The sequence below is a fragment of the Asterias rubens genome, chromosome 21 (genome assembly GCF_902459465.1).
Source record: "Asterias rubens chromosome 21, eAstRub1.3, whole genome shotgun sequence".
Taxonomy (NCBI): Eukaryota; Metazoa; Echinodermata; class Asteroidea; order Forcipulatida; family Asteriidae; genus Asterias; species Asterias rubens.
The window spans coordinates 4,683,458-4,696,626 of NC_047082.1; the positions used below are offsets into that span (position 1 = coordinate 4,683,458).

At 40.0% G+C, this 13,169-nt stretch overlaps 1 protein-coding gene and 1 non-coding gene across 2 annotated transcripts in view; one reads left to right on the plus strand and one right to left on the minus strand.

Moving 5' to 3' along the window:
• Nucleotides 1–13,169, plus strand: part of LOC117304325 (neurogenic locus notch homolog protein 2-like) — a 111,786-nt gene that overhangs the window by 64,801 nt on the left and 33,816 nt on the right. Inside the window, exons 32-43 of the mRNA XM_033788707.1 lie at nucleotides 631–753; nucleotides 1,318–1,431; nucleotides 2,297–2,410; nucleotides 4,221–4,340; nucleotides 5,315–5,440; nucleotides 6,560–6,673; nucleotides 7,091–7,219; nucleotides 7,967–8,089; nucleotides 9,239–9,361; nucleotides 10,352–10,468; nucleotides 11,646–11,762; nucleotides 12,697–12,810. Of these exons, the coding sequence (XP_033644598.1) occupies nucleotides 631–753; nucleotides 1,318–1,431; nucleotides 2,297–2,410; nucleotides 4,221–4,340; nucleotides 5,315–5,440; nucleotides 6,560–6,673; nucleotides 7,091–7,219; nucleotides 7,967–8,089; nucleotides 9,239–9,361; nucleotides 10,352–10,468; nucleotides 11,646–11,762; nucleotides 12,697–12,810 (1,434 nt within the window). The remainder of the gene's footprint in view (nucleotides 1–630; nucleotides 754–1,317; nucleotides 1,432–2,296; nucleotides 2,411–4,220; nucleotides 4,341–5,314; nucleotides 5,441–6,559; nucleotides 6,674–7,090; nucleotides 7,220–7,966; nucleotides 8,090–9,238; nucleotides 9,362–10,351; nucleotides 10,469–11,645; nucleotides 11,763–12,696; nucleotides 12,811–13,169) is intronic.
• Nucleotides 4,990–5,062, minus strand: Trnas-gga. Its single transcript has one exon. It is a non-coding gene; the product is annotated as a tRNA-Ser (tRNA).

Here is a 13,169-nt window from a genome sequence, read left to right on the forward strand (position 1 = left end):
GTCTACCCTTTCTAGATTTTATCAACCATTGGTGGATTTCTTGATTTGTTTGTTACTCTTCACACACTGCATGTATAGAGTAGACTTTAATTAGTGGTACTCATTAATATATTCATTCATTGACTTTTCTGTATTGACCCTAATTGATTCCAGTATCCATCAAAATCAAGCATCAGTTTTGCTTGATGGATTCAGTGCTGCAAATTAAACATACATGTACTATGCTTTGAATGATATTCTGCATGCATGTGTTTTTTAAGGAATTTTCCGGATTTCAGGATTTTCTCAAAGTCTCCTTGCCCTCGAACTTTCTTGTTCACGAAGTAAAACAGTCACCAAATGGAGAAAAAAAATAGTCTGCATTGTATCCCAACCTAAGAGTACACTTTAAATATAAATATGAATAGTAAACTGCGGGTACAACCACGAGTAAAATCTCTTCTGAAGGAGTGGTGGCTCTGAAAAGAGCCAGTTTGGTCTCGACGTTTCGAACAGGATAATCTGCTCGTCTTCAGAATTCAGGAAGCATGTTAATATGAAACTGAACTAGGAATATTTGACTTATTTGATTTGATTTGATTTGATTTGATTTGATTTGATTCGATTCGATTCGATTTGATTGAATACCAGAGAGTCCATGTGCTAGTAACCCATGTCTGAATGGCGCAGAGTGTCGTCATGTTATTCATGATACGTATGAGGAGTACCAGTGTGATTGCCTTATCCTGTATAGCGGAACCAACTGCCAGTATCGTAAGTTAGCTTAGATCATTGATCGAATAGTTTGCTCTTAAAAATAGAATTTCAATCAAAAATATTGTTTAACCGCACATTCACAGACTGCGCAAATCTTGTTTATAGACCCCTCACATATGATGTCACACTCTCAAGAAGTGTCATCCCTAACTCCAAATGGAGGCAGATCATTAGACAATAGTTGTTCTTTGTGCGTAAAAACGTGCGCGTGACCTCAGCGCACTTGTAGTGTGTCTTGCTATGCAAGGATTGATTTCTAAAGCCCCCTTGCACCATGCAGAATGCATCTCCAAACAATGCTCATCATTTTGGGAGGAAAAATTAAGTCTGCTGCCACCTTGTGACCCCAAAGTTTCTCATTGTCAACATGTTTCTAGGTTCAATCAGATTGATCGGAATTTACAAACCCACTCCTAATTCCCAATTTCATTGCTTTTGGGTTCAAATGTTTCCCTCCTTTTGTCAGTGCTTTGAAACTTTCTGTCTAAAAATGTCTGTACAATGAGTAAACTCATGCATTGAAATTGGCTGATTGTATCTTTTGATTATTTTTTATTGCAGCTAATCCGTGCCTGAGTGTACCATGTATAAACGGTGGTACATGCGTAAATCGTGGCTCTGCATACACCTGTGCATGTCCTGCAAACTACGCTGGAGTGGATTGTGAAATCTTCAGTAAGTCAATATTTTTTAGATAGACCTAAATACTTGGTACGTGCGCTGTAGGCGTGGAATGAGGTGCATGCTGGTCTAGCTAGCGAACAAGCTAGACCAGCATGCACCTCATTCAACAGTTAGCGCTCGGGTATTTGGGTATTGCGAAAAGTTCTATGGTATGTTTCATTTGCATGTGCATGTAATACCCATCATTTACTACTTGCACGGATCCACCATATGCATGCAGTGACTTGACTTAATGCTCAATTTGTATTGTATTTATGTATCTGGTTGGATGAAATTGTCATAACAATACAGAGTTATGTAATGCTTCTAGTGACTGCCCGCCCCCTCCCCCATTTAAGCCTCTACCTGCAAATTATGGTCTTACTTCCAATCTTTAGAAACAAAGCAATTATAGACCTTTCTGTTGCATTGTCACAGCTTGAGTTTTTTACCAACCGAGGTTGGAAAACTATGGAAAGCCATACATGTAATTGCAAAACACAAACAGATGGCCACAGTTTGTAATGTCACACAACTATTCAAAAATAGTGCTGAGTTTGTTGGAAACAAAGCAACTAATCATGGGAGATGCTTTATGCATGGAGCTATAAATCTTTATGTAATGTAAAGTCTGACAAAAATTTGAATTTTGTTGGAGCATCTCTTATTAACACGATTGAATGTTTTGCTAACATTCGGTCGTCCATGCCAACCAGCGCGGTTTATTTATCAACAAAGGAAAGGTCTATACTGCAGTCTTGAAGGATGATGCCTAGCCAGGTTTTGGATCTTGGATGTATCACTCAGTACCATTTACTTATTCAGCATTGATATCTCCATCTGCTGATGAGTTTACCTTCTCTCTCTCTCTATACAGCATCCCTTCCATGCCTTAGTTCACCGTGTGAGAATGACGGGGTTTGTCTTAACACTGGTGATGGTTATGAATGCTCTTGTGTTAATAACTATGTAGGTCCTAAATGTGAAACATGTAAGTATGACACTCTCAATTCCTCCTTTTTTTTTTTTTAAACTACCTGGGCCCAATTTCATGGCTCTGACCGCCGAATTCTGCACTTACGATCATCATTCTCCGCTTGCAGGGTAGCGCCAAATTTCTGCGCTAGCTGTGCAAGCGAAGAATGCTTAGTAACAGGGGGACGCACGCTCACAAGCAAAACCTAACCCGTGAAATACGCTTGACGTAATGCGCAGAATTCCCTGCCTCCGCAAGCACTGATTCTTTGTTTACGGTAAGCAGAGCCATGAAATTGGGCCCTGATCAACCGTTTGATGATCATGGTGTGGAACTATATGTTTGAAGAGGACCATTAGACCTTGCATGGGCGTCATCCAGCTGCCGTCAAACCTATGATGAGACAATGTAAACGTAATGAAGTGTCTCGCGGCACGAACATCCGTTTGTTTACCTCTTAGCAAGGTCGCCCTACACATTAAATGATGTCATGTGCATTAGGTATATTGATAAGGTTCACATATAATGGTTGGCTTATGTACCAATGGTGAACTTGCCACTGGGGTGTTATTTTGTTTGCATCGTTTTACCTCTTTAATTGCATGGAGTGACGCTATTAGTACATCACTGCAAATGCCTGTGTTTCACCTTTCCCATTGCAGCCAATTGCAAAGTCACTGAGTTTAAATAAGGGAATAAAAGGGTAGCGACGGGTTCTTCAATGTACGTTTAAAGCCGGCAGGGTCGGCGGCCATGTGATAAAGGCCCGAGTAATCGCACGGTAACGACCCTGCAAGGTTTTAAACGGTCGTTGAAGAACGAGTCACTACTCTTTTATTCCCATTCATAAATGCCCTTTTGTTAAAAAACGTAAACACATACAGTTATAGACACTTTAACAATTGAAAATTTGAGGTTTGAAATATTTTTTTCCAAAACTTTGTGAAGAATCTGTTTGAGATGCGTGGGTTGTGTCTACGCGCACGCGCTTAGATTACGCGCTGATAGGTATAATTTGCGCGTTCCGCGTGATAATTTTGCGCGCCCGACACGCGAAAGCCAGCTCAGTGTGCATAAACAGAGCCCCAGTGTGCATTAACAAAAGGTTTATGCACACCCACGTGACGCGCTCTCCACCAATAGGAGTAGAGAAACTGTCTGGGGTATTTATGAATAAAACATTAGAATACAGAATCTGCTCATTGCTGTTATGAAGTCTCTTAACCATAAACAACAAACTATGTGACTTAAATCAATAGAGTTAAAATATTTCGGGTTAACTGTCGACCCACTGTCTACACAGGTTAAATGATACAATTGTGTTACATTCAGCAGTGTCTAAGGCTTTGATGCTGTTTTTTTCAAAGAAACCCGGTCAATCGGGATCAATCCGGGATTCTTGCGGTTGCGTCTGTGACTTTCTATGTTTAGAAACAGCCCTTTGTTGTTGCAAGATCGTCTCAATAGACCGATCCATTAAGCTCCGCCCCATTGCGTATTGACCAATCACAACGCAACGAAGGTCGACAAATAAGGTCCGACATGCGTGCGCGTATGCTTGGCGCGCGCGGCAGATTGTGCAGAAAGGCATTGGAGAGTCTCACGTGTTCTTGCTCACACGTGCGTCGTGGGCGGAGCCAAATGGACCGGTCTATTAAGAAAGGCATCGGGAAACTTCATCAAAAATCGCAATTTACCGATATTGCGATTAAAAAAAACCATGATATCCTAATCGTTTAAGAACTGATTCTTGATTAATATCTTGATATCGCCCAAGCTTAGTCAGCAATGCTATTTGAATTGATTGTGTTTGTTGTGTTGACAGTGGTGAACCCATGTCTAAGCTACCCATGTGAGAATGGAGGTTCCTGCTTCCAGTCTGCGTCATTCTATAGCTACATATGTGATTGTTACGCTGGCTATGGTGGAACGCACTGTGAAATATGTAAGTTAAATTCTTAGAGGCACATTGGTAATTACCCAAAATAATTGTTAGCATAAAACCTAACTTGGTAACAAGCGATGGATAGCTGTTGGTAGTACAAAACATTGTGAGAAACGTCTCCCTCTGAAGTAACGTAGTTTTTGAGAAAGAAGTAAAATATTTGAATTGAACTTGAGACCTCAGCTGAGGTTTCGAATTCAAGCATCTGAATAAAGCACACAACTTCCCATTATTCTCTTGCAACTTCGACGACCAATTGAGTTCATATTTTCAAAGGTTTTTTATTTTCTTTATTCAACTGTTGAGATACACCAAGTGAGAAGACTGGTCTTTTAAAGTATTTAAATCAAAGTTAAACACCCATTTGTTTACCTCGGCCATTTAATTCCTTCTTGATCTGTTTGCGTATTTGTATTTGTTGTCTCTGCATTTGTTTGTATGTATTATAATGCAGGTAGAGTATATCCATATAGGTGTTGCGCAATATACATGTAAATGTCTGTTTATTATCATTACTATTATGTAATAAATGTTAAATTTGCATCGGGGATAAAGAATATTAATTTTGGTTTTTACCCATACACCGATGTGTGTTAGCACTGTATACTCAGTACTTTCCCGAGTCCTGTGAAAAAATATCACAGGCATGTTACTCGGGTGGGATTCGAACCCACGACCCCCGCAATTCCAGAGCAGTGTCTTACCAACTAGACTACCGAGGTTGCCCGGCAGCTAGAGGCAGTTCGAATCCTATGTTTTGGCAGCGGGTACCGCAACGATATAATAGATGTTAAATTTGCATCGGGGATGAAGAATATTAATTTTGGTTTTTACCCATACACCGATGTGTGTTAGCACTGTATACTCAGTACTTTCCCGAGTCCTGTGAAAAAAATTTCACAGGCATGTTACTATAGTTACTATTACGATTAAATATGACTTAATGTGAATAACGTTATTTCATTATACTGTAGTGCCCACACCATGCGCCAGTAATCCATGCCAGAATAATGGAGAATGTTTCACTAATGTAGTTGGACTCATCTACTCATTTGTGTGTATCTGTGAAGACGGATTCGGAGGCGTCAATTGTGAAAGAGGTAAAAATTCTCGAGGATGCTCAAGGTGTCTTTTAGTTCTTCAGGCGTGTGATTTCAAATGATTTATTTGCCTGATTTCAGGATTTATTTTTTAATCAGCCTTCAACGTTTCGTGAAAGAAGTAAAGCAGTCACCAGAAGGGTGAATGAAGTAGTCCATATTGTGTTTAATCCAGTAGTTTTGTATTTCTTATGATGCACAGGGTCTGTTGAACTTTTAACATGTATCTAGAATAAAGGGAACCCAGACCAGCCTGCTGGTTTTTCAGGAATTTTCACGCACGTCAAATCTCACCCCTGGCTACAATCTTGGCCTTATTTCGTTGGGCCCCCCTGGCCCCTTTCAATGGCCCCCTGCCCCCTTTCATTGTTGGTTCTAATTACCCGGTCATCTGCGTTCTGATTGCACGGTCTTCTGTGTTACAGTCAATGTTGATTTCGTTGGGCCCCACTGCCCCCTTTCAATGTTGGTTCTGATTGCACGGTCATCTGCGTTCTGATTGCACGGTCTTCTGCGTTACAGTCAACATTGATTTCGTTGGGCCCCCCTGCCCCCTTTCAATGTTGGTTCTGATTGCACGGTCATCTGCGCTCTGATTGCACGGTCCTCTTTGTTACAGTCAACGTTGAGCGGGGGGGACGGGGAAGAGAATGTTTATTAGGAATGGGTGGCCCAAGCATTTTGGCCGGGATTGTAGATTGGCGTTTCATGTTAACTTTGATTAAGTGTACACTTATTAGGGACACTCTTCTGTCTCTTGAGAAAATCATGGTACACACATCAGATAAATAATATAAATAAATTTTAATTAAAAAAGTTAGTTTCCATTGTCTTGAAATTTGGATTCCCTTTCTCATTATGCATTCAAAATTTAAATTATTTTACCGAGTTGGACCAACAAGTTTTCATGTTTCAAATTGTATAAATGCCCATACATTTGACATGATAAACGTTACTGTTTATTCATTAAGTTGAAGTGTTTTAAGCAGAAGTATTTCCCATCGTGATTGATAATTGTACCGGCTTTCCAACGTTACATATTTAAAGTTTAAAAACCTTTATACAATTGGTGACAATTAAACACATAATTGACATTATTTCTGTGTGTTATTTTTGTAGAAACGAATCCATGCAACAGTTCTCCATGTCAGAACAATGCATTCTGTTACTCAACCGGTACAGGTTATGGATGCTCCTGTGTGGATGGATGGTCAGGTACCAACTGCCAAGTCGGTAAGTGATTTCATTACTAAAGTCAGGGTTCTAACTTTATAATAAAAAGATCTTTTTGTAAAAAATAGTTAATGGCCTGACGTTTCGACCCTAGCAGAATCTCTCTCGAAGGCTAAATCTGTATCTGTATCTGTATTTGTATCTGTCCGTGACGTACAAACACAATTACTGGTTATCGTGTACATTGGGTTTGGGTCCAGGCTAAACACGCCAAACATGAAAAACACAACAAACAGAGAAATTACCTCTCTCTACAAATTATGTTCCCATCAGAGGGAGCCGTTTCTCAAAATGTTGTATACTATCAACAGCTTTCCATTGCTCGTTACCAAGCAAGTTTTTATGCTAACAATTATTTTTGAGTAATTACCAATAGTGTCCAGTGCCTTTAACTTTATTTGTTTATTCTTCCATTAGAACCTGATCGGTGCAGCAGTTCTCCATGCCAGAATTCTGGGTTCTGTTTTAACAGCGTAGTAGGATCTGACTATCAGTATGTGTGTTTCTGCACTCAGGAGTTTGGAGGAATCAACTGTGAAATCCCAGGTACGAGGCAGGCTTTGTCTCTGCTCATTTTGGAAACACTTTGGCTATGACATTCCGTTGGTAATCCTGTTTTTACCAAGGAAGAAATTTCATGCTAAGCAAATTTTCCTGCTTAGCAGATGTAACAGTAACAATAGTGGCTTCTTATAGAGCGCTCATACCTGTCACTCATTGATGCTCAGACGCTTCAACATTCAGTATTTTTCTGCAAGTAATAATAATAATAACAATTACAACATTTATAGAGCGCTAAATACTGATGTTTCTAAGCGCTATAACCAGATTGACAAACCAGATGGGTTTTAAGTTAAGATTTAAAAGTGTCCCATGAAGGAGGTGCTTGAATGTGGGTGGGTAGCTTGTTCCAAAGTGTTGGAGCTATGACAGAAAAGGCCCGATCGCCCATAGCGTGTCATGGTGCGGGGTCCCAGGGAAAGCTGGAAATGAGCGATTGAAGAAGTGGGACTACATTTGCACTATGAGACCTACTCCAAATACATAACACCATGTAATGGTTTACAAGGTGTTGTAGAGCAGAATGCTGCCAATTAAACCAGGAACACCGGGGCGAACCCCTTCTCTTTACGATAAGTGCACTGGGTTCTTTTACATTTTTCCATAAGATGCTGCAACCACTGAGACTACCACATAACTCTCCGATACTCCACCGGTCCGCAGCCAGTAGACCAAAAACATATATTTTAGTCAATTACTTTTCAAAGTTTTAGGATTTGTTCTTGATTTCAGTACAAGTACTTTCCTGTACAAGTCAGCCATGCCAGAACGGAGGATCGTGTTTTGAAGTGTCGTCTTTAGGCTCCTATACCTGCGTATGTCTCAGTGGATACAGTGGGACCAACTGCCAGATTGGTAAGGCGTTCTTATCTCTTAAATAGTTTGTAGAAAACTTGTGGAAAAGTTCATTGCTTTAAAACCATGTTATTTGTATGGGACCATATTGCATCAGAGCAGCTAGTTCATAGCTCTATTTCTATGTAAGGAGTATTGTCTGGACAGTTTGCAAAGATGTTATTAAGAAAATATCATCAGCTCAGAACATAAGATCCTTGGTGAAAATGTTACAAAGGAAACAAAGGACATTGTTAAATGATGAGGACAAGTAAGAGTAAAGGGAAACAGTAGCGTTGAAAACAAAACAGCTAAAGGCACTAGAAATCTTGGGTAATTGTCAAAGACCAGTATTCTCACTTGGTGTACAACATGTATCTCAACATACATGTATGCACAAAATAACAAATCTGTGAAAATTTTGACTCAATTGGTGATCGAAGTTACCAATAACAAGACAATAATGAAAGAAAAAACACTTGTGTTGCACAAATTCGTGTGCTTTCACCTGCCTAAAACGGACTTCAGGCCTGAAGTCTTTTAATATCCGATTTAGAAATTACCTCATTCTCAAAAACTACGTTACTCCAGAGAGAGCCCTTTTTCACAATAAGAAATAACCATAAATAGTCTTTTGAGGGAGTGTTGACTCTGAAAAGATTCTGTGTGGTCTCAATATTTCAAACAGGTTACTCTGCTCGTCTTCAGGAGAAACTCAATGTTTCTCACAATGTTTCAGAAACTCAATGTTTCTCACAATGTTTGAGAAACTCAATGTTTCTCACAATGTTTCAGAAACTCAATGTTTCTCACAATGTTTGAGAAACTCAATGTTTCTCACAATTTTCAGAAACTCAATGTTTCTCACAATGTTTCAGAAACTCAATGTTTCTCACAATGTTTCAGAAACTCAATGTTTCTCACAATGTTTCAGAAACTCAATGTTTCTCACAATGTTTTATCCCATCAACAGTTCTCAACTGCTCGTTACTATTATAAGTTTTTAGGCTAACATTCACTTTAAGTAATTACTAATAGTGCTTAGTGCCTTAAAACAACCTGTCACAAACAAAACAGAATTAAATGGAGATTAAGGGTGGTAAGGAGGTTCACCAACAGATACACTGAAACAAAGAGGATATAACTGAGAACGTTTTTTTTGTTTGTTAGATATGACCAATCCATGCCTGAATAACCCATGTGCCAATGGAGGCATCTGTTCTACGATGGCCAACACAGAAGGCTATCAGTGTACATGTTTTAATGGCTTCAGTGGATCAAACTGTGAAATAAGTAAGTTGTCAAGTTTTGTTCATTTTATGTGTCGTGGCAGAGGGGTCGTGCGCACCGGACTCAAGCTCTGGGGTTTCAGATCGGCAGAGTGAGGTTTCGAGCCCCCGTCTTGACACTTGTGTCCTTAACTCTTTAGAGACCATTCTTTTCTGTTTAATTATCTCAAAACGCCCAGCACAGCAAATATTGTTCTAATAAAATTGTTAAATCTCTTTGAAATGCAACGTTCCTGAAAACAATCCATCTCCGTTTCTGTCTGATTCAACAAGAAGAGTTTCTATTTGGTGTGTCCTGGCCGAGTGGACAAGAACACCCAACTCAAGCTCTGGTGTTTCTGATCAGCAGAGTATGGGGCGTTTTTTTAGCAAGACACTTGGCCATTTGCTGCGTCCTTCCATGTGATGTTAAGCCACTGGTCCCGTGCGCTGTGTAATGCACGTAAAAGAACCAAGTGCACGTTTCATAAAGAGAAGGGGTTCACCCCAGTGTTTCTAGTCTGATTGGCAGCATATTGCGCCACAGCGTGATTTAAAGGAAAAGGTCTCGTACTTCAAAATGTAACTCCACATACCTTCCATGACAAAATACTGAGTGCTTTGATATACCCCTAGGGGTGTGGTAAAGCGCTATGTAGGAACCTAGTATTATTCTTATTGTTTAAGAGATGTTAAATATGCATCGGGGATAAAAAATATTCGTTTTGGTTTTTTTACCCATGTACACCGATGTTTGTTAAGCACTGTTTACTCAGTACTTACCCGAGTTCTGTGAACAAATTCACAGGCATTTTACTCGGGTGGGATTTGAACCCATGACCATGGCAATTCTAGAGCAGTGTCATACCAAATAGACCACCGAGATTGCCTGATGGCTAGAGGCAATTCGAATCCTATGTTTAGCAGCGGGTACTGCAAATTATTTAATATTATTATTGTTATTATTTTAATTTTGAAAGGCTGATATTTTCTATTTTGTATGGTTTGATGACAGATTTAGCTGATCCTTGTGGTAGCTCTCCATGCCAGAATAGTGGCTCATGTTTCCCATACAACACTGGCTTCGTCTGTAACTGTCCATCAGGCTTCTATGGACTACAGTGTGAATCAGGTAAGTGTGTATATAATAATGACTTGTGGCTAGATGACATAGCCATAGTCAAAGACACTCAATTCTAACAGGATGAGTGACGCCCCCACTACCATCATGTCTGACACGTTCCTTTTGTGTGATACAGTAATAATAAGGGAATAAATATATGCTTGGCCGGTTTTAAACACTCTGTTCAATACTGTTTCAGTCTGGATGTGATAATTACCCGAGTTGGAGGCGAGGGTATTATCAGCATCCAGACTGCAACCAGTTTTAAACAGAGTGTTTAATACCGGCCAAGCACATTTTTATTCCCATTCATAAATACCCTTTCGATTTAAAAAAACATCAAACTTTTTTGGTCTACAAGTAAAAACAAAGTGCAAAAATTATAGTTGTTCAGTGATTTCTTCAACAAAACACCCCTAAAGCTATGAAATGGTAAGGCCCTCTTGTAAAACTCCTTATAAGGAAATTGGCGTGCGCGTCGCGTGTATCGCGTGATGGGGCACAACTTTTCCAGCCGTTGCTCTCAACCAATAGGAAGGAATAAACTGTTTTATAAGCACTGGTGCAAGCTCGCGTATCACGCCCATGTTTAAACACTTCTGGCTGTGGTTATATTATCTGTTTAAACACCCCCATGTCCTCTCAACCAATCAAAATGGAGAATATGTCTGGGGTATTTAGGAGTAAGAAGAAATTATTATTGTACCCAAAGGGGCCAGAATATTATTCTTGCCACCCTAAATTTAAACCCTGTGTGGGATGGAGAAACCAGCAATAACGATAAATTGCAGCTCGAAAAATCTTACTTGGTAACAAGCGATGGAAAGCTGTTGATGGTATAAAACACAAAACGGATCGCTCTTAAGTAACATAGTTTTTTGGGGAAAGAGTTAATTTCTCACTCAAATAATGAAAGACTTTAGGCATGAAGCCTTTTATTAGACATCTGAAAGCACACACATTTGTGCAACAAGAGTGTTTTTTTTCTTATGTTATTCACCCGCAACTTTAATGACCTATTGAGTAAAAGAATTCACAGATTTGTTATCTTATGAATATTGGGATACACCAAGTGAGACATGGTCTTTGACAATTACCAAAGGTGTCCAGTGCCTCTAAAGATTATCTGTGGGCGAGACTGAGCTAAGCGAGCTGATGATTATTATGATTATGTTTTTTTCCGTAGTTTTGAAACCATGCGCCGATGCCACGTGTCTAAACGGCGGCCAGTGTTTGTCTAACAGTATCACTGAGTATGTGTGTCAGTGCCCAGTTGGATATGGTGGCACCAACTGCGAATCAGGTAAATATAGACGATGTGACCTCTGACGTCACTCGAAAACCATAACATGATTCGCGCGCATACCGCCGGGCAAAACCTTGCCTGTGTTTTGGCAGCCAGCTAGAATGTGTACACAATCTTACCATGACTACGCGCCTTTTTGCCCGGCGAAACATGACGTATACAGTGTTTTGTCAACAGAGGGCGGTTTGAATGTAAACATAGGTCACATCGTCTATACATAAAATTAAGTGCAGGGCCAAATTTCATAGAGCTGCTTAAGGAGAAAAACCTGCTTAACAATTTTATATGCTTAGCAGAAATGAGCAGGATACCAGTCACAGATTGAGCATCTGATGACATGTTATTTTGGCTGGTAACCCTGTTCTGGTAAGCATGATTATGTTGTGCTTTGCTACTTTTTGTGCTTAAGCAGCTCTATGAAATTGGGCCAGGAGTCAAAATTTACATCTAAAGTTACTTGATTTTCTCAGTATACCACTCTCCAAGGTTTCCCTCCCTCCTCTTGCTATCTCAGGGCATGTCGTTGGCGAGCGGTCTACTTCACCAGACCCAAGCTCTTGTGTTGTCAGCAGCAGAGTGTGGGTTCGAATCCCAGTCATGACACTTGTGCCCATGACACTTAACTGTAATGGGAGACTTTATTGAGACCGTATTGAATAACCCCTTTGTTGCTATGAAAGTCGCCATCTAGTAGGGCAAACCATATTATGCGGGTCTAAACGTGTATGAACATCAATGAAGCACGCAGCACACGGCATACGGTGTTTGCTTTCTACGGCACACGTACGCACACCATCACGCACACGCTCACAGACACCATGTTGTAGGGCAGGTTTTTGAATGGTGACATCATATTTAATACAGTCTATAGTGACAACAACTGAAAACAGTTTGCCTGTAATGTATGTAACATGTGTATACTCTTTTACAGTGTATGACTTGTGTTCTAGTAACCCATGTCTTAACCAAGGAACGTGTATCAACCTGGGAAGCTCCTTTCAGTGTGTATGCCAACAGGGGTTCTCTGGTGATAGCTGCCAATTCGGTAAGTTAACCTACATGAAGTGAACCCCCCTTCCTCTCCCAATCCCAACATACAATGTGGCATCATTTGCATGGATTGAATTTACTGGGCACAATTTCATAGAGCTGCTAAGCACAAAAATTTGCTTAGCATGAAATTTCTTCCTTGATAAAAACAGGATTACCAACCAAATTTCCATTTGTTGCATATTGCTTGTTACTGGTACTCAGCGGTTGTTTGCTTATCCTGAAAATCACGTGGAAATTTGGTTGGTAATCCTGTTTTTATCAAGGAAGAAATTTCATGCTAAGCAAATGTTTATTCTAAGCAGCTCTATGAAATTGGGCCCTGGTATCATCATTATTCTGATGGTTTTCTGG